Source organism: Doryrhamphus excisus, chromosome 11, assembly GCF_030265055.1.
Source record: "Doryrhamphus excisus isolate RoL2022-K1 chromosome 11, RoL_Dexc_1.0, whole genome shotgun sequence".
Classification (NCBI taxonomy): Eukaryota; Metazoa; Chordata; class Actinopteri; order Syngnathiformes; family Syngnathidae; genus Doryrhamphus; species Doryrhamphus excisus.
The window spans coordinates 3,105,234-3,130,646 of NC_080476.1; the positions used below are offsets into that span (position 1 = coordinate 3,105,234).

At 45.1% G+C, this 25,413-nt stretch overlaps 4 protein-coding genes across 7 annotated transcripts; 1 reads left to right on the forward strand and 3 right to left on the reverse strand.

Moving 5' to 3' along the window:
* Positions 1–632: 632 nt before the first annotated feature.
* On the reverse strand, positions 633–17,114 carry LOC131138034 (rho GTPase-activating protein 42-like). Its single transcript, XM_058086580.1, has 24 exons — positions 16,524–17,114; positions 15,826–15,921; positions 14,049–14,110; positions 10,986–11,057; positions 9,061–9,162; positions 8,862–8,972; positions 6,324–6,428; positions 6,100–6,229; positions 5,926–6,026; positions 5,568–5,677; positions 5,399–5,477; positions 5,290–5,329; positions 5,156–5,218; positions 5,013–5,087; positions 4,852–4,936; positions 4,728–4,786; positions 4,536–4,641; positions 4,181–4,340; positions 3,967–4,117; positions 3,309–3,896; positions 3,091–3,232; positions 2,941–3,012; positions 2,789–2,868; positions 633–1,172 (listed from the first exon to the last, which is right to left on the reverse strand). The coding sequence occupies exons 1-24, from the start codon at positions 16,675–16,677 to the stop codon at positions 1,084–1,086; spliced, it is 2,832 nt and encodes a 943-aa protein (XP_057942563.1). The 5' UTR covers positions 16,678–17,114; the 3' UTR covers positions 633–1,083.
* On the forward strand, positions 16,142–19,056 carry si:dkeyp-69c1.9 (uncharacterized). Of its 4 annotated transcripts, none has more exons than XM_058086599.1 (6): positions 16,142–16,877; positions 17,739–17,884; positions 17,940–18,155; positions 18,317–18,406; positions 18,481–18,715; positions 18,854–19,056. In XM_058086599.1, the coding sequence occupies exons 3-6, from the start codon at positions 17,960–17,962 to the stop codon at positions 18,939–18,941; spliced, it is 609 nt and encodes a 202-aa protein (XP_057942582.1). In that variant the 5' UTR covers positions 16,142–16,877; positions 17,739–17,884; positions 17,940–17,959; the 3' UTR covers positions 18,942–19,056. The 4 variants fall into 4 exon arrangements, with proteins under 4 accessions (XP_057942582.1, XP_057942581.1, XP_057942585.1 ...); XM_058086598.1 differs by having other exon boundaries at positions 17,955–18,155; XM_058086602.1 differs by having other exon boundaries at positions 17,955–18,155; positions 18,335–18,406.
* On the reverse strand, positions 17,656–20,374 carry snrnp35 (small nuclear ribonucleoprotein 35 (U11/U12)). The gene has a single exon (XM_058086597.1). It carries the CDS (start codon positions 20,245–20,247, stop codon positions 19,555–19,557), a length of 693 nt encoding a protein of 230 aa, XP_057942580.1. The 5' UTR covers positions 20,248–20,374; the 3' UTR covers positions 17,656–19,554.
* Positions 20,375–21,035: 661 nt separating this feature from the next.
* Positions 21,036–25,202, reverse strand: bud13 (BUD13 homolog). Its single transcript, XM_058087315.1, has 10 exons — positions 25,044–25,202; positions 24,795–24,885; positions 24,496–24,580; positions 24,079–24,411; positions 23,760–24,010; positions 23,578–23,686; positions 21,921–22,059; positions 21,667–21,851; positions 21,515–21,596; positions 21,036–21,299 (listed from the first exon to the last, which is right to left on the reverse strand). Exons 1-10 carry the CDS (start codon positions 25,175–25,177, stop codon positions 21,206–21,208), a joined length of 1,503 nt encoding a protein of 500 aa, XP_057943298.1. The 5' UTR covers positions 25,178–25,202; the 3' UTR covers positions 21,036–21,205.
* Between the last annotated feature and the right edge of the window lie 211 nt (positions 25,203–25,413).

Below are 25,413 nucleotides of genomic sequence, written 5' to 3' on the forward strand. Positions count from 1 at the left end.
CAAAGGAAACTCCGTCCAAGCTCGGCAGCAATGGCACGGTGAGAGAGGCCTTCCTAATGCAGCTCAACAATCACACTATGTTCAAAGAGAAAAAGCCTTTTTTGCCTTTGCCATCAAGAGATCATGATAGTGTGACCAAAAAACCTGACAAAAAAAATCACATTCCTTAAGATGCAGCGGTGCAAAATGTACATTCCTTCATTCGTTTTCTACCGCTTATCCACATGAGGATTGGGGGTGCTGGAGCCTATCCCAGCTGTCTTCCGGCGAGAGGCGGGGTACACCCTGGACTGGTGGCCAGCCAATCACAGGGCACATATAGACAAACAACCATTCACACTCACATTCATACCTATGGACAATTTGGAGTGGCCAATTAACCTAGCATGTTTTTGGAATGTGGGTGGAAACCGGAGTACCCGGAGAAAACCCACGCATGCACGGGGAGAACATGCAAACTCCACACAGAGATGGCCGTGGGTGGAATTGAACACGGGTCTTCTAGTTGTGAGGTCACTCGACTGCCGTGCAGCCCCCGAAATGTACATTCTTACAATTTTTCAACTGGAGAAGATCATTTTGACGAGGAAGACGAAGGAAAACACACAGGAATAATTCCCAACAAGTCCACAGACAGGCTGTATACATCAAGGATGTGTCCTTTATTAGGACATGCAGACAAGGGATGGTGGCAGCAGGAGGAAGCCTCAGCTCAGTAACTTCCACTTGATCAGCTCTGACAGTTCAACTGACCTTTAGAAAGAGTTAAATTAGTAAAATCCATGAAAAAACAACATTATTGCTGTGGGGGGAATACAGTAAACAGTGTACACCTGCACTGTCTATTAGGAGGCAATACAAAAGCTGTATGAAAAATTCTACATTTACAAAGATCATGTGGGGAATGTGGCACATGAGACGGTGCAGGTGTACCTATTGTTGTTGCCAGTGGGTGTATCAGTCAAGACACAGTGTTCAGTGATTGGAGCTACATGATAAAAGCCACTGTTTGACACAGATTAGCACTTTCCTAAAGGAGAAGTCTTCAAGGCAGTCAGCAGTGTGATGACATCACAAGGTCATTCAGGTGTACACAATGTAGTTTTCCGGAATGAGGCCCGTCTTGCCTTTGTAGGTCGCCTGGAGCCAACCTGGTTCCACGGACGGATGCACTGCAAACCAAAACACATCACAGCATGTTTTTTTACTGAGAAATTAACAAAACATCAATAAAAGTCCCAAGACTACTGCATCCAAATGACCACTTTCTGGCACTCTTCAGTTGTGTTAACCAAAGTGGTGGTGTCCCTAAAGGGGCGGAGCTAGACACAATGCAGTATGTTCATTGGTGGAGAGATTGGTCACTTCCGGAATGAAAGAACAACCCAAAATATGCGCCCCATTGTTTAGCCTCCCCTCACCATGCTTTGATGTCACACTATGATGTCATACTATTTATATACAGTGGTGTCAAAACGTACACTCCTAATTGTCCATAGGTATGAATGAATAAGGTATGAGTGTGAATGGTTGTTTGTCTATATGTGCCCTGTGATTGGCTGGCCACCAGTCCAGGGTGTACCCCGCTTGAAGTCAGCTGGGATAGGCTCCAGCACATCCCAACGACCTTAGTGAGGAAAAGTGTTTGCCCCCTTCCTGCTTTCCTTTTTTTCAGGTTTGTCACTCTAAAATATTTCAGATCATCAAACTAATTGAAATATTAACCAATGACAACAAAACTGAACACAAAAAGCAGTTTTAAAATTAAATTTAATAAAAAGTGTGAAAAAGTAATTTTCACAAGAATAAATCAAGAAATCACTGAAATAGGACCTGCCCAACAATGTGAAGTAGACCGAAGAGCCTCAAAAGCCAGACATCATGCTGAGATCTAAAGCAGGAACAAATGAAAAACTAATCAAGATATATCAGTGTGGAAAAGGTTATAAATCCATTGCTAAAGCTTTGGGACTCCAGCAAACCACAGTAAGAGCCATTATCCACAAATGGTGAGAACATGGAACAGTGGTGAATCTTCCCTGAGTGGCCGGCCAACCAAAATGACTGCAAGAGCGCAGCAATGACTCATCCAAGAGGTCAACAAAAGACCCCACAACAACATCCAAAGAACTGCAAACCTGACTAACACAGCATTTGAAAAAAGGAACATCATACCAAGAGTAAAATATGGTGGTGGTAGTGTGATGGTCTGGGGCTGTTTTGCTGCTTCATGACCTGGAAGACTTGCTGGTATAAATGGAACCATGAATTCTGACCTCAAGCTGAAACCAACTTGGGTTCTGCAGCAGGACAATGATCCAAAACACACCAGCAAGTCCACCTCTGAATGGCTGAAGAAAAACCAAATGAAGACTTTGGAGTGGCCTAGTCAAAGTCCTGACCTGAATCCTATTGAGATGCTGTGGCATGACCTTAAAAAGGCTTCATGCTGGAAAAGTCTCCAATGTGGCTGAATGACAACAATTCTGCAAAGATGAGTGGGCCAAAATTCCTCCACAGCGCTGGAAGAGACTCATTGCAAGTTATCACAAACGCTTGATTGCAGTTGTTGCTGCTAAGGGTGGCTTAACCAGTTATTAGCTTTAGGGGGCAAACACTATTTCACACAGGGCCATGTAGCTTTGGATTTTTTTATAATAATAAAAAGTTTCATTTAAAGAAATCAGGAAAGGGCAAACACCAATGTAGCCGACACATCCTCATCATGATTTGCCCTTGCAGATCGCACTGTGGTTAGCAGAAATGGACCAATGACTGTCTTTCTTACCGTTTGAAAACAGCGCCCCCTGTGGAAAGCTGAGCTCGTGGCTGTGCTCTGCCTCGCAGGAATACAGAGCTTTTGCTTCCCTGACAGTTGAATGGGAAGAAATGTTAGCTGCCTCCGATACCTTGGATTTAAAGTGCGTGGAACTGACAAACCTTCCGGAAGGACAAATGTCCAAAGCAGAGGAGAACACTGAGCTGTCCCGCTGTTGAACGCGTACTGACAGGCTGTAACACACAGGAGCAGTACATCGTCACAGTAAAAAGCACTTAGCTGACCTGCTTTGATCCTTTAAAGTGGCCTACCTTGATCCGGGCCTCTGGTAGCCATTGCTAGACATGGAGTGCTTGACGTCAGAGCTTCTGCGGATGTGGGAGATCTTGCGCTTGGCCTCCCGTGGGTCCAGCGAGGCCAAGCTCTGCACGGAGCCGTGACAGCTTCTGTAATCTGGAGCAGCAAGCAAAGAACGATGAGCAGAAGGTCATTTTTGGAGTTCTAAGGGTGAGTGGTGGCATAGGTGGACCTTCAGAGATGTGCAGGGAGGTGAGGGAGGACGATGTGGACCGCTGATAGGGGAACAAGGATGAGGAAGAGGAAGAGGAGGAGGAGGCCGTCCTGTATGTGGTCCTGTGCTGCTGGGGAGGAGGTGAAGAGTCTTTTCCCATCGTGGAAGCTTCCATTGGGTCCACTGTGCTTTTAAGGGACACAACGGAAGATACTCTCTGGACTGAACGACCCTCCCTGAGAGGAGACTCTGAGGAGGAGAGGTGGACGGTGGATGAGGATGAAATAGATCTGGACCCCTTCGCAGATGACAAGGAGATAGTAGAATCCGTCCTCTCAGCTGCGGAGCGCAACGACGACGTGGATGAAGTCACAGACGATGCCTGCTTGCTGGGGGCGGCTACGTCTTCTTTCGGCCATTTGCCGTCCTCTCCATTGGAGGCGCAGGAAGGAGAAGGCTCCGATTGAGAGGAGGGACTTGGCTGAGTGGGAGGAGGCGAAGAGGAGGGAGACGCCTGCGACACGCCGTTCTTCTCTGACGAGTGCGAGGACAGAGACTCCTGGCTGCCCATGGGGGTGGTGCCCGGGCTGCTGCTGAAGGTGTCGCCTGGAGGCACATTTAGATGTTCAGTCCACCCAGACATCACTACTGGTGTTGTACAAGTACAAGGACTAACTGTCATTGTCCGCCAGGCAAAGAGCAGGCGGGTAGAGGCGTGGCTTCCTCTTCCCCGATGACAGACAGATGGCTTTGCTCCTCCGAGGAGTCGCTCGAGAAGTTGGAGCTTGAGGTAACGGCACCGACAGGTCCGGGGCCTCGCCAAATATCTGACAGCCACGTAGGACAGGTGTTAGGTGTGTGTTCACATTGGTGTATGAGCGTTGGTCCACCTTATCGTGGTTCTCGATGATGATCTCCACCACGATGTTCTGGAACTTGATGTTCATCATGGCCGCCACCGTCTCCTCCTGCGACCTCATCAGGGTGGGGCCGAATATCATGCCCAGGTTGGACACGGTCATCAGGTTCTGATCGCAGTGGGTGGAGACCCTGTGCACACAAACAGCATGTACTGGTTGGTGCGGCGGATTAAGATAACACGTTTGTTTAGGACGTAGGACGTAGGACGTAGGACATAGGACGGAATAAGGTAGTCAAGTTGATGACTGATGATCCTTCTCAGCTTCATATTTGTTTATTGTCGACACGCTAAGATCAGTTCTCTTTACATTGCTGGGTACGAACTTGAGGAGGTGACTGGTCAAGAGGTCCAGCATGACTCGGTTCTTCTCCGGTAGTCTGTGGACGAGAGTGTGGACGGCTCTCACCCGATGCTTCTGGTCATCGTACTCTGTGAAAGCATCAAGGTGAGCATTCTGCAGAAAAGCTGCACTGATGTTTATAGAGGCCGTCTGACGCAATAGGCTGAGATCTTACTTGCAGCTTTGATAAAATCTTTATGCAGCCTGTAAGTCAGGACCGGTTCTGCCAAGCACCTGAGGTCACATGACTCGTTACTCAATGATTGAAGACAGAAAGCGGCTGTGTTGTGCAATGTCACCTAAAATAGTTCTTCAGGCCACTAGTGATGGTCTTGTTGTCCCAAGCATCGGCGTCCAGCCGTGTGCCCGAAGCAGAAGTGGATGCTGCAGGAAAGCATGATGAAGCATGATTCATCATCATCATCATCATCAAGCGGAAAGACACAGAGCCACGTCTTACCAAACACGCTTGTCATCAGGCGCTGCACTTTGGAGTTCACTCCCCCGGTCCGGTAGAGGCCCAGAGTGGTGAGGCCTGCACGCACATGCGGACACGCTTCAGCACTCGTTATCTTTGTCACCATCACCAGGAAGGAGCCCTACCTCTACTTTCCACCAGCTCGATACAGTTCCTCACGAAGCTGAAGCCTGTCTCATTGAGGAACGCTGCCAAAGAACAAACACTTATGAAGCAAAAAGGAAGTCAGCGTGGACATGAGTTCAATCCGAGTCCTTACTCTCTTCTTTCTTGCTGAGCAGAGACGGCAGAGTGTAGATCTGAGGAACATGAAGTCACATTAAAAGTACTGCACAGTGCAAACTATGACTCAGCCAAAGCACTCTTACAGGTTCTTTCCCGTCCATGGCTTCCATCCACAGGCGGCGGTTGGCCTCAGAAAGCGCTTGTAGGGTGATGACGCCATGTCTGCAGGGAGGGAGAAGAAGGTTGCTAAAATGGACTCAAGTAAACTGAAAGGAATGTACTGCTTGGTGGCTTTAGAATCTGACTATATACCTCTCTACCACCTCGATGTCAAAGCAAAAACGTTTGTCGATGGAGTCCGTCTTCCTTCGGACACACGAGCGAAGCTTGAACATCTCCGGCGCCCCGTTCAGCACGCCGTTCTTTAAACAGCACATATAGAAATGTAACTATTTCAACTAGCATTAGAATGACTTAAAGGTCCCCTAATATACAAAATGTTGGAACAGTTGCGGCTTTTTATGACATCATAAATGTACAGAATGTATTTGCCCACCACTCGGTAAAATGTCTTGAAACTGGAAGTACTAAATTCCAGCATCAAGACTACATCCTGTCCAATACACCCTAGTGGGAGCGCAGAGACAGAATCCAACAGATGGTACGTCACCTGTCGGCCAGTGGGCCGGGCCTCTGTGTTGCTCATGGTGAACATCTTAGAACTCTTGTCATATGTACAGTAGTACCTGGTCCACACGCTACCCAGAGGACCTGTAACACACGCATGTTCAGAACAAAAGTACCCAGGAAAGGAACTGACTTGCTTTTACGGGTTGGCACTCACGTTTCTCTTGTATGTACAGATATCCCTCCATGGTGAAGCAGCCTGGGGCTTTAAAGTCCTCCTCGGCAGACCGGATCCTCTTCATTAGCCTCTCCACTTCGGCACGGGTGCTTTCAAAGTTGTTTCGGGCCTTAGAGTGGCAGAAAAACGCAATAAAGACGTTGACAATCAGCAGCATACCGGTATCAAACGGACATTGGAGACATTTAAAATGCGACTTATACATTCTGCAGGTTGAACTGCAGCTGCTGCTTGTAAGGTTCAAACTCGCTGGCCAGCTCATAGCCTTCGTGGTAGAAGGTCAGCAAGCCTTGCAGGAAGGCCAGCAACTGAAGAGTAAAAGAAAACACAGCCACTGTCAGTCATCTGCTCAATCACAACAATTCTGACAAAAAGAATTTGGGGTTGCTGTCCTTGTTTACGTTACAACAAAGACTTTCTTTCCCAGTCGAGCGGAAGAGATCTCCACACAGGAAGCACCCGCTACCGAAACAGGAAGTGGCCTCCGCTGATATGTATCATTAAAACATGTTTATCAGCAGCTGGACACTGGACGCATTTCTTGTCTCCTCTGTCGTGATTGCCAAAGCTAATGATGCTCATGTTCACACGCTGCCCAATATGGCCAACTTCTGGAACCTTTTTCTCTCCACATCACGACACAATACCAGAAAAGAGCTTTCATTCTCGCCCTCTGTTCGTTTCAGGCTACATTCACACAAACACATCAATCAAGACAATAGCATGTGTCTGGTGATGCTAATCAAACCCTTCGAATGGTCTATGCAAAAAAAGCGACTAGTGTCAAATCTAGTGATCATACTTTTGGACACTTTGACTCTCACAAACAGCCGTCCCACGTTTAGCACGTTTAATTGGTTCCAGCCCCAACCGTGATAGCATTCATGGATGGAATACTTCCATAGTTAGAGCATAGAAAACTACTTTATGACATTTTAAAAACAGGTTTTACATTAAATAACACCCCTATAGTCACAATTATACTCGTTGTAGCGAATATAGTAAACACGATAAGCAATAATAAAATACAATAACTCACCGTTAGCATTGGGAAACTTCCTTGTTGTAGAATCTTGAAAGTAGTATGAGTCCATCGCATGATGGCATTAAAAAACCAAGATCGACATCAGCCTATCATCCATTCTCACTATGACGTTTGTTACTTGATTCATATACATGACAGCCAACATCAACAATCAACAATCTGCCATACACAGACGTACAATAGATTCCGACAATACTGCTAGCTTTGTTTACACCACATTACACCCAGACGTGACACAAGAGATGGCTGCCGCTTTAACAATACTGTAGCAAGCTACCACATTTTTTTATTCTAAACTTTACAGTAGGTTTCAAACCGAGTGGGTGAGAAGGACAAAGTAAGAAGCCAAAAAGGTACCACTGCCACACGGAATAGGAGGACAACTTTTTTTCAATATGTCATGTCAGACTCTTCACCTATGGTTCACGTAATACAGGTAATGTCACATCAATGTAACATTACTGACGTCTAGTAGTGACCAGAATACTACATCTTTCTTGTCTTTCAATAATTTTGGCTATTAAGGGGTCATAGTCAACCACAATAATTTTTTGAAAAAATGTGATGCAGCAAGGGACAACTGTATCGCTCTTTTCATGGAGCAGCCCCCAAGTGCCCCCAACCCCTCCCAGCACCACCACTATCACCAACACGTTGCCGTCCCGTGTGGTGTTGGGCACCATCTGAATTTGAACGATTCTGGTTCCGAACAGGTTTGCGTGCAGGCATCACAGCTAGGAGACCTGAGTTCAATCCCACCCTCGGCCATCTCTGTGTGGAGTTTGCATGTTCTCCCCGTGCATGCGTGGGTTTTCTCCGGGTACTCCGGTTTCCTCCCACATTCCAAAAACATGCTAGGTTAATTGGCCACTCCAAATTGTTCATAGGTATGAATGTGAGTGTGAATGGTTGTTTGGCTGGCCACCAGTCCAGGGTGTACCCCGCCTCTCGCCCGAAGACAGCTGGGATAGGCTCCAGCACCCCCTGCAACCATCGTGAGGATAAGCGGTAGAAAATGAATGAATGGTTCCTAACAATTCTGAATGGCAATGCTTTCAACAGGTAGGATCATAACAGTGTGTATGGTACAAATGCAAGCGCTGAATGGAACTTCTCATTTTCTTCAAATTTTGACATGAACTTTCCATCAATTTCACTATGAATTTCTCTCAGGGCTGTTTGTTGCCCTGATGTTGGTATAAGCAGGCTACATCTTATTTTGAAGGCCGGTTTGTGGGTTGAGAAGATCTCTTGACTGTTGCTAGGCACTGTGTCCAGGAATAAAGTTGCCTAACCGGTGCTCTTGTCCTTCATGTACACCAAACTTCCACAACATCAGCAAACATCCTGAAACCCTCCATTACTTACGTCATTTATTGTTCGACTTCCCTGATTCTGATGGCTTAGAGGAAGTCCAACGTAGCGTGGCAAAGACGGGAACTCTGTTATTTCTACACCATGAATCTGGAGGTGTTTAATCATGTTGGTCGGACACGCTCCTTTTCATGATATCATTGTGTTGCCAAAATTTGAATGCACTCTTTCTTGGCCCAAGTGCCACCCTTCTACTTGTGGATGTTGTGTTTTGTACTTTTGGTGTAATTCTGCCAGCTGAACGTCTCCTGCTGTTTATTTCATTATTAAAATAATAATGACTTGTGTGTGTGTGTGTGTGTGTGTGTGTGTCGCTCCTCACCGGCTCCACAAACTCAAACTTCTTCCTCTCCTGAACCTCTTGGATCTTGAAGACATACTGCAGCGAAGCGTCGTAGAACACCTGCCGGTCTTTGCTCATCTGCGAATCAGCCTGCAATAACATCACACTTGTGGTGTGTACTGTATGTCTGTTACATGTCTGTTACATGTCTGTTACATGTCTGTTACATGTCTGTTACCTCCTGCAGCTGTGATTCCTTCTTCTTGGAGGACAGGCTGAGGTGTTTGTCCAAGACTGAGTAGTACCGCTCTGTCTCCTTGTCAAACTGCTTCTTTCCCTCCTAAAAGAGACAAGTATTGGAGTGTAAAGTAAGTATGAGCCAATAAACAAGCCACAGATGCATGTGATATTTCACAAAAGTTAACATTCCGGCTCCCAATAAAGTTCAATATTTAGCCGTGCGCTTAAACATGATGAATCAACACAATGAGACAATGTGAAGATATTTGTGTGGTATCCAGACCAACTGCAACCACCTCACACGCTCCTGCTACATTCCACGAGCCGACACACACAGGACCGCGTCGCCTTGGCAACCACGCTCACGGGCATCCTCAGATGCAGTCAGAATTTACAGAACTGGAGCAAGAACTCTGGTCAAAAAAGTACAAAGATTTTCCAACATTCCAGTTTCTGTTCAACTTGGAAGAAAACAACTGACTTTTATGAACACGCTGACAAAAGATGGCAGTCAAAGGTCACTGCTGGGGGAACATTTGTCATCTTTCTCCGAACCAGCTGACTAAACACCTGATAAGACTTCAAGTTGAGGTGCACACAAAACACATGCTTATTTTCAATCAGAAGTGTTCAATCAGCACCACATCATAAAACAACATATCAAAAGATAACTGTACAAAGTTCGCAGAAAATACTAGCAAATAAAACCTTGTACTCACAAAACAGTCATATATGTATGTGATAACAATGCTGAAGCTATGCTGGAAAGCTTTAGGGGGCAATCACTTTTTCCACACAGGGTCATGCAGCTTTGGATTTTGTTTCATTAAAGGGGATCTTTTATGCTTTTTCCACTATTCTGACCTATAAATGTAGATAGAATGTTGCATTCTCGTGTTAAACGATACCAAAGTTTCATGGAAGTGAGCCCTGAAAGACATTTGCGATGGCTCAAAACGCTCGGTTTCAAAAGGCGTGGTAAAACTGCCCCTTTGTGATGTCACAAAGAGGCGGACTTCCTTATATACATATATAAACTCTCTGCCCTCCCCCAAGGTCTGCTTCCCCCACCCTTCCCCAAGCTCCCCTTCTCTGTTTACCAAACAAGCTCATGCAGAAGTTATTATTGTATTTGGTGATTCCCAGCAAGAGAAAAATATTTGTTTTAATTTTTCCCAACTTGGCAAGTGGTTGGCACGCAGGCCTCACAGCTAGGAGACCCGAGTTCAATTCCACCCTTCAATTCCGGCCATCTCTGTGTGGAGTTTGCATGTTCTCCCCGTGCATGCGTGGGTTTTCTCCGGGTACTCCGGTTTCCTCCCACATTCCAAAAACATGCTAGGTTAATTGGCCACTCCAAATTGTCCATAGGTATGAATGTGAGTGTGAATGGTTGTTTGTCTATATGTGCCCTGTGATTGGCTGGCGACCAGTAGGATAGGCTCCAGCACCCCCGCGACTCTTGTGAGGATAAGCGGTAGAAAATGAATGAATAATACTCAACATTGCAGAAAAAGGAGTCTCATCTTCAAACATGTAAGCAAGAAAGCCACCTCTCAGCTACTTGAATGATCTCAAAACCCTGCAAGAATCCTGCCCATTTTGAATATTTGACATATTTTAGGTAGCAGAGGTGAAAAGTCGGACTAATAGGTAACTATAACCATAGAGCATATTTGACCCAAGAGACTTGTTGTTGATTTTTTTTTAGCAAGAACTACACAAGCAGATAAGGTGAATGAGAGGACGGAGCTGAAACCAGACACCGGCCATGTTTACGCTGTCTCACTCCGTCTGTGACGAGCTGCCCAGCGTCCGTTCCCATGACCCCCACTCTGACACGTCCATGGCTTATCTGAACGAGTCACAGACTCAGACTCAGGCTTTGAGACCACCTCCTGGTGGCTAAAACAATGATTATACCTTGACAGCGCCGATCTGCTCCTTGCGAAACCTCTCGAGTGGCGAGATCAACACATCGTCAGCGTTTTGGATCTGTGGGAAGAGAGGGCCACAACGGTCAGACGGGTGTCGCAACGCGGGTGAAGAAAGATGACCGTCATCATCAGCACACACGCCTACTTCCAGCTCTGGCCAGTTTGAGGCGAAAAACAGAAGAAGTTCAACTTTTATTATTATGCCGCAGTCGTAACCAGAAACAGAAGATACTTTGTTGTCCCCGCATGAGGAAAATGAGCTTTTTATGGACATTAACTGCAGCAAATGGAGTAAAAATAGCAGGCGCTCCATGTAGTCAATGTAGTCTGGTGTCCAAACAAGCCTGTCAGTTTGCTTTTGGCTTTTCTAAAAGTTATGCACAAAACGCACCACTTTTTGGCACTCTCCAATTGGAGTACCAAGTGCAGTGGTAGGGTACCTAAAGGGGGGCGGACCTAGAAACGGGGCAATGTTGATTGGTGGACAGAGAATGGTCTCTTACAGAAAACAAGACGGATGCCCTCCATTGTTGCCGCTAACTTACTTTCTTCTTGTTGAATTATAAACACCAGTAAAAGTTAAGCTAAACACCAGCCTATTTCCCACTGGGTGGTACACTTGTCCTTTCTCTCACCTTGGAAAATATTTTTGCTTTGTAAGCGACGCCGTTATTTGCCATTACCATCTAATTTCAAACATGCATCTTGTGAAAAACCACTGTGGTTCTATTTGACGGAGCCTGTGTACCAGCAGTTATTTGTGGGGGTCCACCACTAAATTTGGACATCCACAAACAGACTTGGCTCTACCTGCTGGCCCTCGCTCATAAACACATTATAATGGGACTGTCTGTGAGTGTAGCTTGTTATTCCAACTCTATAGAGTAGATGGCATCATAACTCTCTCAGCAAGCGACCGATGCTGTGCAGCAAATGTATGTAAATATAAGTCGCTGACAACACAACTAAACACAAAGTGCAGTTTTTAATTGATACATTTTATGATTAAGGGAGAAAAAAATACAAACTTACTGATAATATATTGAAAGTCGGGATGTTTTTATGCTGCCGAAACCGATAATCCATGAGTGAAATCTGCCGATACCGATACCAATACATTCATTCATTCATTCATTTTCTACCACTTATCCTCACAAGGGTCGCGGGGGGTGCTGTCTTTGGGCGAGAGGCGGGATACACCCTGGACTGGTTAACCTAACATTCATTCATTCATTTTCTACTGCTTATCCTCACGAGGCTCGTGGGGGTGCTGGAGCCTATCCCAGCTGTCTTCGGGCGAGAGGCGGGGTACACTCTGGACTGGTGGCCAGCCAATCACAGGACACATATAGACAAACAACCATTCACACTCACATTCATACCTATGGACAATTTGGAGTGGCCAATTAACCTAGCATGTTTTTGGAATGTGGGAGGAAACCGGAGTACCCGGAGAAAACCCACGCATGCATGGGGAGAACGTGCAAACTCCACACAGAGATGGCCGAGGGTGGAATTGAACACGGTTATCCTGCCTTCTGAAGCGCAGATGCAGCCGACTCCTTGTTCTGTGCCCGGGAAGGACACACAATATCACTAAAAGTGCTACATTAGTGTCTGCATGCTCCCAAACCCTTCTTATGGCGGCAGCAGGTTGGGACCAGGGCTTTATAGCCTGACGGATGATCACATGGCAGGCCTCAAACTCACCACACCCTGCCAAGTGTTCGGCCCCAAACGCCGCACTAATCTAAAGCTTTTTAAATCGCCACCCAGTGAGACATTTTTGAGACATGTTTTGCAGGGTGAAAGTCCCACACACGGCAGACATGCTTGTTCTGGATGCTGCAGTGGGGGCGGAGCTTACCGGTGGAGGAGATCAGCGTTTTAAAGCAAGTATCAGCCAATACCGATCTGTGGCCAATCGATCGGAGCACCCCTAATTGAAAGTGTTTTTTATATTGACTAATATAAAATAAGGAAGGCTAAGGCTTACATTTTATCACACCGCCATACATAATGAAGGTCTCATTTTACAATAAGGTACACAAAGATATCAGTAGTTATTGGGGAACTAAGGCACATACAGTTAGAGTAGTTAGTGGAGGAACTATTGAAGAAGAAATAAGGAACTTATGAGCAGTGGTTAGGATTACATAGGTTAGGTAGCTACACACACCTGCCAATGAGAAGAAAAAACCCATTATGGAGTGTTAGCTTCCACTGACCTAAACAGGATCATTGGTCAAGAAAAAGGATGGATGATGATGTCATTATTGTGGCGACCCACTCCACTATGCAGTAAGACTCCAAGTGTTGACAGTGACCTTTATTCCAGAGCGTTTCGCACTGAATAACTTTCCGGTCACATGTGGAGACTTTACTTTCACATCATGAGGTCATCTTAACGAGAAGGAACACCTTCTTTGTGTTTGGTTTCAGTACGGCACAACAACCCCCATGAAACCTGAGACCACGGGACTGAAGGATACGCTGGCAGCTCCTTTCCTCTCACTTCTGATCCAATGAGGGCTGAATTCAGCCGGTGAACTTAATAGCGTTGAGTTATTCGAACGAGGCAAATTAGCAGGTTTGAAAATATGCCCAGTAAAAACAGACAAAAGTCTTTTATGAACTTTCCCAGGCAGTGAGGGGCTCGCCTCTCAGTCTCACTGGGGAATTGCCGGAATGGGTTCCACATGGTTCCTCCACAAGTAGACCGTGCAAACCTTCAGAAAAGCACACACACACAGCGCTGTATGTAAGGTAGCATACTCACACACACACACACCAACACACTCCTCAACACAAAGGCCTCTGCTTGATGAAGTGTGAGTCAGGCTAGTGGGGAAATAAAACCCTGCTGAGGGCGAGAAGTAATGAACGCCCAGTCATGGTTCCTGACAACCACTTTCACTCAAAGTCAAACAGGAAGTCCTTGTTGTGAGAGCGACTCAAACACAACAGGTGGACCAGCATTTCACGGGAAAACAACCAAGTGGGTCGGAGATGAAAAATGGGTTAAGTGTGACTTCATGTCATTACTCACCAGCCGCTTTCTCTCCTCCTCCATGGTGCTCAGCAGCTGAGAGAACTCCTTCAGCGACTGAGCTACAAATGCAAGCAGAATGGAAATAGCCATTACATTCTGAGGGTCTCTGTTCCCATTTTCACTCATTTAGATTTACTATGTCACTGGAGACATCAACTGCAAAACAGACACTGCCTGCAGAGCATACATGGTATTTGGCAAAAAGGGTAGTTTATCAGAAGGTACAGCGTGTCTACAAGCAACCAGTTCTATCTGGAAGCCCGTCTGCACATTCGAATACATTCATTTTAATATCTCTAGAGTTTTGACATCAAATTATTGTTTTTCATTGCAGAAATCTTTGCAAGTGGATAAAATGCATGCATGTAGAGACATTTCATCAACAGTAGCAGAAATTGACTTTTGCATCAGAGTTTCTTGGAAACAGTTAATTATAAGCAGCTGGTGGCAAACCTCCTAAAGTCCTACAAAGCCCTGGGCTGGAATATGTCACTGAAGATACACTTTACACTTTTTGTATTCCCATATACTCGATTTCTTTCCCTTGAACTGTGGAGAAGTAAGCGATGAGCATGCGGAAGGATTCCACCAGGACTTTGCTGCTATGGAGAAAAGATATCAGGAAAAGTAGAATCCATCTATCCTTGCTGAGTGATACTTGGCCTTGTTTTTTTCATAAGATATTGAATCAAAATTAAATATTACATTTAAGCAAAAATGCCTAAATCTATTGTATAAACAGATGTGATTTTGATGTAATATCTAGAATACATTAGCTAACCAGCACAGTTATGTATTGGTGTTCAGTTCATCTTATCGAAATGAATAAGATTAGCCATTTTTATCTCGGAAGCAGATCCAGTCCAACAAATTGTACACCAGTGTAATAATAATATATTATCATAACGCAAGATTTCCTTTAATAAATCATAGATCAACTCCTTAAAGTTATGGAATTGGTGTTTGCAACTTGTATTTTCTCACAGGTGACGCCTACTGTCAAACATTTGCAGCATTTCTTGAAATGCTGTCTTTTCGACTGTATTAATGAGCAGTATATCGTTTGCCATGAGTTTTTGCTCCGTTTTGGAGTGTTGACAGTCAGGATGAACGCTCTACATTCCCATTCTACAAACTGGCTTGTGGTAGACATATTTGAAGTGGGCAAGTTTGTTTTATTGCCGCCACTAATAAATTCAGCATAGGGCTTTCTCATTATTAATATTCCCACATAGGGGCTGTGGCATTGCTACTACCTTACCTTGCATTGCTGCGCGCAAGACTCCACTCTTTTCCCGTGTGTTTATGCTAGCAGCGCCACATTACCGCACAGAGACAAGCGACTGTATTACTGACAAGAGGTCTCACTCTGTTCGTCAGTGTTCTATAGAAGGCTGTTGCTCTGTGGAAGCAACATGTAGGTGCTGAAAACAATCCACAGAGTGAACTCTCTTCCTGTCTGTTTGGTGGCCAGAGACGAGTAAAACAGACATGCACGGACAAAATTATCCTGTTAATTTATCATGTCATTAACTTCTTAATGACAAATCTTGTCATGTTTTAATCTTGTAAGATCTTGTGACGACCCTATCATGTGCACTATAACACATATGCAACATTGTTTTGTTTAGCATTCATTTGTGGAAAATAGTCGACAAATATGTCATATTTTGGAGAGGAAACACAGCCTCCTGCTCTCTGCAGTTGAGTAAATAAACATCCCCTGCCACAGTATGAGGACATACAGTATGTGATGTATCACGTCGCAACCCACCAATGTTGATCTCGTCATCGGTCTCTGCGTCTCCAATGCACTCGAACTGGAACTCCTGCAGGGACTGTGAGAAGCGTTGCACAGCCAGAGAAAGACCTGGGGGGGGGGGGGGGGGGGGGGGTGACAGAGAAGCCCATTCATGACCAGCCACTGTAATGAGGATGGTTTTTTTCCACCACGTATGCATAACAGCCAGCATAGAGTCATTATTTAAAACTACAGAGGTTCAAACCTGTATAAATATCTGAGTATTATCTTTGCAAAGGTATTTAGTCGTACAAGTAGCTGTACTTAATCTTGTGGCCAGACAGTGTACGCATACAATCTGACAGTGACTGAATGGAGGGCCCCTGGAATTCGGGGCCCCCCAGGGCAGTTTTCTTCTTCTTCATGACTCAATATGTGACTTTTTGCGTGACGCCAACGTTCAGCGACAGTAACACAACTGCATTGAAGGATCACATTTCCTGTAAATCCGATTTAAAAACAAAATGTTGGATTATTCCACCAGGATGGAGTCTTTAAAGCAGACCCCAGAAGAGAATGTACAACAAAATATAAATAATGCGGTTACTTTATACGACTGTTAAAGTGTCTGCCATTGCAATAAAAGACACAAAGGCGTCAAGGAGGCTGTAAAAGTCACCTTGTACTGCTTCTGCTTCAGACTATTCGATTCCAAAATATGTTCTACTTACTTGTGAGTGCAGATATGAGCATGTTTCCATCCTTAATGAGGTCTTTGATAAACCTGTTGGTTCGGTCCAGTTCGATCTCATGGCACTGGAGCCTCTCTCGGAACTCCGGGCTGTCCAGGAAAGAGTCGCTGAACTCCAGCGTCGGCAAGCCCATGTCTGGCTCGGCGAAAGACGGCGATCGGGGCTCCACAAAGTCGGGGGAAAAGTATGTCTTCACGGTGTCCTGCTGTCCTGGAAGGCTTCGGGGTCAGACGTTTGCTCCACTTGATCTTTTTTCATTCCGTTCTTGCCTTTTTCCTCCTCACGACTTCCGGAGCAGCGATGACAGCATTGAAGCTAGCCTAGACCAGAAAGGTAAAAAAAGACGCTTCTCACCTTTAAAAGCTCGATAAAGTCTGCTAAAGTTCTCTCACCCGTCCTGCTGGAGGATCAGTAGATGTTAGAAGCACAAGAAACGCGAGAGGAAGGCGGATTTTGGGGAAACAATCAGTGCTCTTGGCAAAGAATGTAAGGCTAGCTGGAGGCTCCTCTATGGAAGGCAGCCATGTTACTATGGAGACCAGAGACTCCTACTGGCGCCTCCACAAATATCACCAAACAGACTACTACTCCATAAATACTCTACCTCTACCACACAGAAACTACCAATTACACCATCTCATTGACTAGTTGTATGGCGTAGGAATACAACAGTAGGCCTGGTAGTAAAAGCAGTCATATTAGCTGAAGTGGTTGCAGTAAAAGTAGTAGTATTATACTGTATATAACTATACTGTAACTACAACTGCTACAACTAATTCTCCTACTTTTACTCTAACTCCAGCTACTACTACTACTACCCAACTAATTAATAATAATACTTTACTGTGCAACATTTACTTTTGGTAGTATACACTACCATGTATAGTTAATGGTGTTAAAGTTACAGTAAAAGCAGTAGTATTAGTTGTATTTAGGATAAAAATTATTTAAAAAAATAAAACTACAAATATAATGTAAATATGCATTGTAATACACCATATTATATATTGTAATCTCTTACATTTCAAGTGCAATATGTTACGTGTACTAATAAAGGGAATGTTAAAAGTAGCAGTAGTAGTTTTAATGCTGGTAGTACAGGTAGTAGTAGTTGTAACATGAATGTGCCAAGCAGTAGTATAGTATAATAAAAGCTGTATTCTCAGTAGTTCATTTGGCATATGATGTTTGCAGGCTGGAACATGCACATCATGTTCGGAGGAACCCTGAGGAAAAACCTGACTGACACTGCCAAACCACTACTTCACCGGTACTTCACTAAGTACTGACTGTCCAGCCCAGAGCGGCAACATATAAGACGGCAGCAGGCTGAACATGGCGTATGATGAAGAGTCTGTTGCCACGGTGCTGAGCTGCTTTATTGTCTTACTGTAGCTGTCAATCACGCAGACGCTATGAGACGCCATGGCGACCGATCTAAACATGCCTCGAGTACACCGCAGAGGCTCAGTACTGCATCCTGTTCTCCAGCAAGCGGCAGCATGGAACCATCAAACCAAATGTACATGGAGAACCTTCAACACTCACGTCACCATCATAACTTCTTTCTACGGGCTCGACCTTACAGGGGGGAGCTGCCCACAGTGGCAGGTAAGAATCGCAATCCAAGGACTGCAATCCATTTGTGGCAGTGGAGGGTTGCCGAGGGATGATGTCATGATGTAATCGTTGAATTTGCATAACTGGATATGAGGCATTTGCAAAGAGGGAATTAAAAGGCTTGTCACCCTTTAACTCTTTCACGCCCACAGGCTTTCTCCTCTACCCAGATACCCCAGCCAAGATGGAGAGCACATCACATGAGGCCTTCAGCTTCAGGACTGTCCCACGGCAAGACAAAGGCATGAACATACTGTACATCCTCTAGGTGGACTTTTGCAAATACGTACTATACTACCTTGTTTACGCACTTAAGACGAACACAGGTACCAGAACTCACAGCAGGAGACCACGCCCCATTCTCACACATCATCCTCCAGACAGACAGGAAGTGGACACGGCAGCAGACATGGCCGACCAGCAGAGGACGAGCAAGCGGAAACGATGCTGTCTCAGTATCAGAAGGACTTCCCTCCTCCGTCCTCGTGGCGCAGGAGGACGACCCCAGCTCTCCCACAGCCGGATAACATCGGCATCAACCCGGCTTTCAGGTGACAACCGGCTGGAAGACATCACAATGTAGAAAATGCACAAAAGTTTGTAGACATTTTGTCATGCTGTTGGATGAGAAAGTGTCTCCAAACTTTCGACGAGTACTATGACGTATACTACGGCATATTCTGGCTTAGGATCGACTTCAGGACAGTCCAGAGGGACACGTTCCCCAACTGGCCCAAAACCGAGACGGACATGGAAAGATCTTCTAAAACGCACTGACCATCAACGCGACAGACTTTAAAAGACCTTGTCACCGCTCCTTGCTCGGATTGTAACGCCATGTTTGATTCCAAAATGAACATAATACAGAATAAACTATGTGCTTTTATTTGAAAACACTAAACAAGAATGTAGCATTGTCCAGTTTCTACCTACACATAGCCACTAGTGGGCATACTTGCATGATACCTGAGGATGGCTATGATATGTTGTGATATGCTGTACAGCAACTTTGCAGTATTTGATGTTCTTTTTTGCCGTTTTTATTACTATGAATAGTGGTGGTGTTACTGTACATCATAGTCACAGTTTGGTACATACAGTACCTCTATTTTAAGGTGACTGGTTCATTTTGGGTACACACTGGACTACACTGTACTGGATTTGCATTTCACAGTGGACGCATGGCGCCAAAACCACTTCCTGTCTTTCACTTAATGTAAACCAGGTGGAAACTCGCTACACTTCTGTACAGTGCCGAAAACCTGCTTGGAATCCAAGTACCAGTTACACCAGTTCCTTTTTCTCAGATCCACGCAAGACCGCATTGTACACGAGTTCAGCAATGTCAGTTTTTAAGAGTCCAATACCAAGTCCGTTTTCCCCAAAGGCATCATCTCCGGTCTCGGTGCCTGCTCCTCTCTTGGTACCGGGTGTCCTCCCTGCCCCTGCTTCTGTCCTCTCTTCTGCCTCGGTCGTCTCGGCTGCGGTCCCGGTAATCCCGGTTGTCTCTACCTCCACCTCCAGGCCGGTCCCACTCCCTCCGGCCCCCGCCAGACCGCTCCTGTAACGGGCCGGCTCCCAGGTTGATGGGCTTTCGGAAGGGTCTGTCCCTACCGCCGAATCTCAGCTGGCCGGACTCCTTTTTCCCTCCCAGCCCGCCGCCGAGCCGCCTGGGGATCCACCCTTTCAGTGTTCGCTCCAGTTCAAAATCCACGAACAGCTCATGCTGGTCCACCACCAGCTTGTTGGCGTCCCGGCGGGCTCGAACCACAGCCCGCTCCTCCTTGTACTCGATGAAGGCGTAGCGCTTTGAAAAGCCCGTGACGATGTCCCGGACCAACCGGAGCCGCTTTATGTCCCCGAATTCGGAGAAGACGTGGTGTAGTTTCTCCTCGGTGGTCTGCGGGTTGAGTCGGGCCACGAAGAGGGTGAGCAGCGGGTCTCCGACGACACCTTTGTTGGGCTTGTAGTGGGCACACATCGCCCTCCATATTGCTCGGTCGTGGGGCTCTACGTCGGTGCCATCGATGCTTCCAGCTTTCAGCGGGTCGTACACCTTCGCAATGGGACTCCAGGCGTCCATTTTACACCCGGGTGCCCCTAGAAATCTTTATAAGGAGAATTGTTTGGAGTTTTTCATTAAACCTCCTCCATGAGCAAGTCCGTTGGGCGTACGTCCTACAAAATAATCCGTTGATAAACAAGAGTTCCGTTTTAAAGGTTCCGCCTCTTGAACATACGGGTCACACCATGCGACACAACCCCGATCCAATGATATGCAGTGCAAGAGCCGCCTGTACCACGACAGTAACATTCATCATTGATAAGTCAGAAAAGTATTAAATTAAAAATAATGTTTATTAACATTATGTATGTGTGATGTACAACTCTATTGCATCATACTTACAGCTGCTTGACATATTTAGGTTACCTTGTTTCGGCTTAGAGGAGTGGAAGAGTCTTGAGAGGGAACTGGGCGGAAAGGCAAAGCTCTCAATTTACCGATTGATCCACATCCTACCCTCACATGTGGTCATGAGCTTTGGGTAGTGACCGAGAGTGAGCCAATATAGAGCGTACAAGCGGCTCTCCCTTAGCCATAGGATGAGATAGGATGTTTGGGCATCTTTGTGTGGAGTTTGTGTTCTTCCTGTTGTGTGCATTGCTTCTCTTTGTCTTCCTCCCACATTCCCAAAATATGCATGTTAGGTTAACTGGCGACTCTAAATTGTCCATAGGCATGAATGTACTGTAAGTGTTCATGTTTGTTTGTCTATGTGTGCCCAGAGATTGGCTGGCGACCAATCTGGAATAAGAAGTGTTGTATTGACATGTTGTATTATGTATGTTGACACAAGACAACACCACCACTACAAAGTCAAATCATTTAATAAGAAAAAAAGTGGAAATATCTCCAGATTGTGTATTTACAAAATGAGTAAAATATCATCACTGCTATGTACATGTTACGTATTTTTTGTATCTCCAGCTGGTCTTGCTTTGGATTTGTTAAAAAAAAAAAAAAAGGACAAACACGGTTTCTACATGTCCTCCACGCTCCATTTATAAGCTTCCTCCTGGATGGCTTTTTTATCTGCAATCCTTGTGTAGCGCTTCTGCTCAAAACCGTTTGACCTGTGCGACACAAGAGAAGAATATGTTAAAATGTTAATGGCATGTAAACTGATGATGGCCCTTAACTGTAAGTGATTATTTCTATTGACATAGTTTCTTATGGACTAAAAAGGCTTTGTATTGGATCCCAGATGTTGCAATGTGTTATAAATGAGTATAAAGCTCCAGTGATCCAAGGTAATTGTATTTCCATGTCACACACACACACACAGTACCTGTTGACGCCATCCCAGCGATATCCTGGTAGAATATTGAATCTGTTAGGAGGTGGCAGTGGTCCTTTATACTGAGGTTTATCTGCAAAACAAGCAAAGTCAGACGTTTGTAAAAACACACGCCACCAACGCTCGCATCAAGGCAACGTTACCTTTAACCCCATGAGTCTTGCGCTCCTTCTTCCGTCTCAACATGGCCGCCATGGGATCGCCCTCTCTTTCCTGCTCCCTCAGCATGCGGTCCAGGTCCTCGTCGTCATAGTTACGTGCCAGCGGTTTCTGGGCTTCGTGCAGCGCGTCCTCCAGCCTCTGCTGCTGCATCTGTCCCTGCGCCAGCCTGGGAACATCCGAGTCAGCTGACTGGAGAAAACAGGGAGGCGACAGCAACGGGACCGGTCTCACTCACCCTTTCCCCCACTGAGCGTATTTCTCATCTTTCGCTGCTTTTTCTCCAGCTTTCCTCTTCTGTTCTTCCCGTTCTGATTCCAAGTCCCTCTTTTTTCCACTCTTGTCTCGAAACACAGTTTGGGCGTGGCGGGACTCATCTGGCGACAAGGGTGGAGATAAAAATATTGAATAAACAAAATTAAATATAATTCTCGATTCACACTAATGTGCAAAGTAATGCATAAAATACATTTTTAAACATTAACTTACTTTACGAACTCTTAATAAGTTGTCTTTTTACTTAAGAATGTACCCACCCCCCGTGAAAATGGCTAAATGAACTAAAACACAATAATCTAAGGCAGAGGTAGGGAACCTATGGCTCGGGAGCCAGGTAGGGCTCTTTTGATGACTGTATCTGGCTCTCAAGCATTTCTTACCACAATAAAAAGGTATTTTTGCTAACATTTTAAAGTAAACATCACAGAAATGACTGTTAAAAATAATATTCAAAATCAACAACTTTCTTATGCATTTTAATCCATCCATCTATTTTCTACTGCAATACGGCCGACCATATCTATCTTTCCTGATGATATTTTCCAGGTCAAACACCAAAACTTGATTATTACTGGGTAATGCGGTAGTCTACCTCGGTCATTGAGATGTCAACATGTAAATATAAACTTTCCTCCTTTAGTCAAATAGTCACCTAGCTAAAGCTGCAGAACTAAGCCTTCTGACGAAGATGGCCAAATGAATGAAATACATGTACGGAGTATGGTGCAAAACCATGCAGCAGCAGAAGTTGTATTAATGGCAACAAGTATTAGATTTATTATTAGACACTGCGCTGCTCACGAAAGTATGCTGGCCACACCCCATTGGCGTGGGGTAGTGTGCCTGGTCTACATAATTAGAGCCCATTATATCTAAAACTGTTGGTCTTACATAAAAATGCACACATTTTATTGCATTCAATGTTTAAAAAAATGTATATGGCTCTCACAGATACACATTTTAAAATATCTGGTCTTCATGGCTCTCGTAGCCAAAAAGGTTCCCGACCCCTGATCTAAGGCATTCAGAAGAAACAGTCAAAGATGCGATGATGACATGTAGCATTCTACACTGGACACGAGGTGACAGTGATGATGCTGTAATGCTTGGTGTGGTACTCGTCAGACTTAATCTCCCATTAGGGTTAATAATCTCATAAAAATTCTCAATAAAAACACGGGCTACTGTTCTGGCCGTAATCCATGGCAAGTTGCAGCTCAACTCTGAACCTCTGCCGTCATTTCCTGTCCGTCCACCACTCAGTTCCCCCTGGGAATACATTTCTAGCAACACACGAGAACATAAGTCTTATATTTGTTTTACATGTCATATTTCTATTATTATGTCTAATATATTGAGTGCCATTAGTGTAAAGGTGACTATAGAGGTGTTCATGTCTAGATGGCTCCAATAATATGAAAACGGGATATGACAAGGGGAAGAATCTAAAAAGAGTAAGTGTACATGTGAGAAAACAAAAATCGCCCCAGAGAATTGCAATCTCAATTCAAAGCAAGAAAATCGATATTCATATTTTTTGCTGAATGGTGCAGCCCCAATCAACATGTGTATACACTACAGGGAAGAAAGGAGTAAAAGAGGAGTTTGAGGCTTACTTTCCAGCTCCCGGTTGTTTCCGTCCCGGCGGCGTTCTTCCTCCTTTTCTTTCCGAAGAACATCAGATGAAATCAGACCTGCCTTTCCACCGGAAAGCATGCTGCTGCCCTGGGAGGATTTAAAATAGAAATGTAAACATAAGTTCATCATTGATTGAGGAATAACAACATGAGGTGTTTACCTCAGCCTGGCCTGGACGACGAGGAGGCGAGAGGTCATCATCAGATGCTTTCCCACCGTGCATCCGCCGTCTGGGTGGAGACTGGTCTGAGTCGGAAGCCTGTCCCTTTTGCCTCCCTCTTCGTGGTGGCGACTGGTCCGAGTCTGAGTCCCGACTGGTCTGAGGTTTCTTACTTCCTGGCGAATTACGGCGTGCCAATGAACGGCTGTGACTTGTTGCGGAAGTGTGCTTTCGGCTCACGGGGGACGAATCTGACAAAGAATGAATGCGCCAAGGGTGAACTAAATATTCAAATAGTTGTTTTGTTGTTATCACTCACCTTTACTTTGCATCTTTCCTGACTTGCTAGCATGTCGTCTGGGAGGAGACAAGTCTGGCGAATCATGGCGTTTCTTCCTGGGAGGTGAAATATCCGGAGAATCGTGGCGTTTCTTCCTGGGAGGTGAAATATCCGGAGAATCGTGGCGTTTCTTCCTGGGAGGTGAAATATCCGGAGAATCGTGGCGTTTCCTTCTAGGTGGCGAGATGTCAGGGGAGTCATGGCGTGCTCTCCTCGTAGGGGAACTATCTGGAGAGTCGTGTCGAGTCTTTCTGTTAGATGTCTGCTCAGATAAGTCTTCTGGCTGGGAGTCGTCCTCTTTATTTTCATCATCTAATACATCAAAATGAATGCATTGATACTTGGGCCTAGTTTCTCTCACACAGGAACATATTTGTCCAGAGAATAAACGACTACCTCCAATGACTTTCCATCTGGAGCTGCTTCTGAAGACTTCCATGTGTCTCACATCCTCAGGACGATCATCAATCACTTCAGCTATCTGAGCAAACAATAACACCACAAGAGTGATCCATTATGATCCATAGCGATAAACACCTAAAACCATGATAAATTATATGATAAACCAAAGTGGAAAATACGTATATGAAATTAGGGTCATAATAATACAAATACAGGCGCCCAACGACTTGTAAACCTGTGTACAGAATGGGTCACTCCGAACGTCAACTATCAACTAACTAACTAGCTCTTACCACCGGTGCTTCCTCGTCGTCCTCTTCTCCCCCATGGTCTTCTACCATGACCATTTGTCTCCAGTCAATGTCATCATCCACAATCTTTAGCCTTGGATAAGAGAGAAACGGAGTTCAAATGCATAACGTTTCATGTGCTAACAAAAGGTAACACTGATAAGCTAGCGTAAGTTAGCAACTAGCGGCTAGCAACTAGCGGCTAGCAACAAGCCCACCAAAGAGCTGAAACATAAACGAAAACTCAGTCACCCTTTTCCCGCAACCTTTCGTCGCTTCTTTTTCCCCTTTGACTTCTTAGCGTCATCATCTGTCGATAAATAGCGTTTAAGATACTCCGCTTTGGATAATTCAGCCCCTTTGCTGCTAACAGTGGAAGCCGCCATCTTGACGTAGACGACTCACTACGGGAGCCGCGGAGGGTCAAATGTTCAATTCAAGAGCCTCACGGAATAAATGTTGAACATTTGAAGAAATGTAAACTTTAAATTACCCAAGGCAACTGTGAATGAAGCTGATTTATAGATAAAATATTACAATCAACTGATTACCAATGCTATAGTAATTTCATTTATCAAAAACAGCACAAACAGCAATATTGGGGAATGAGTGTTTTTATTTC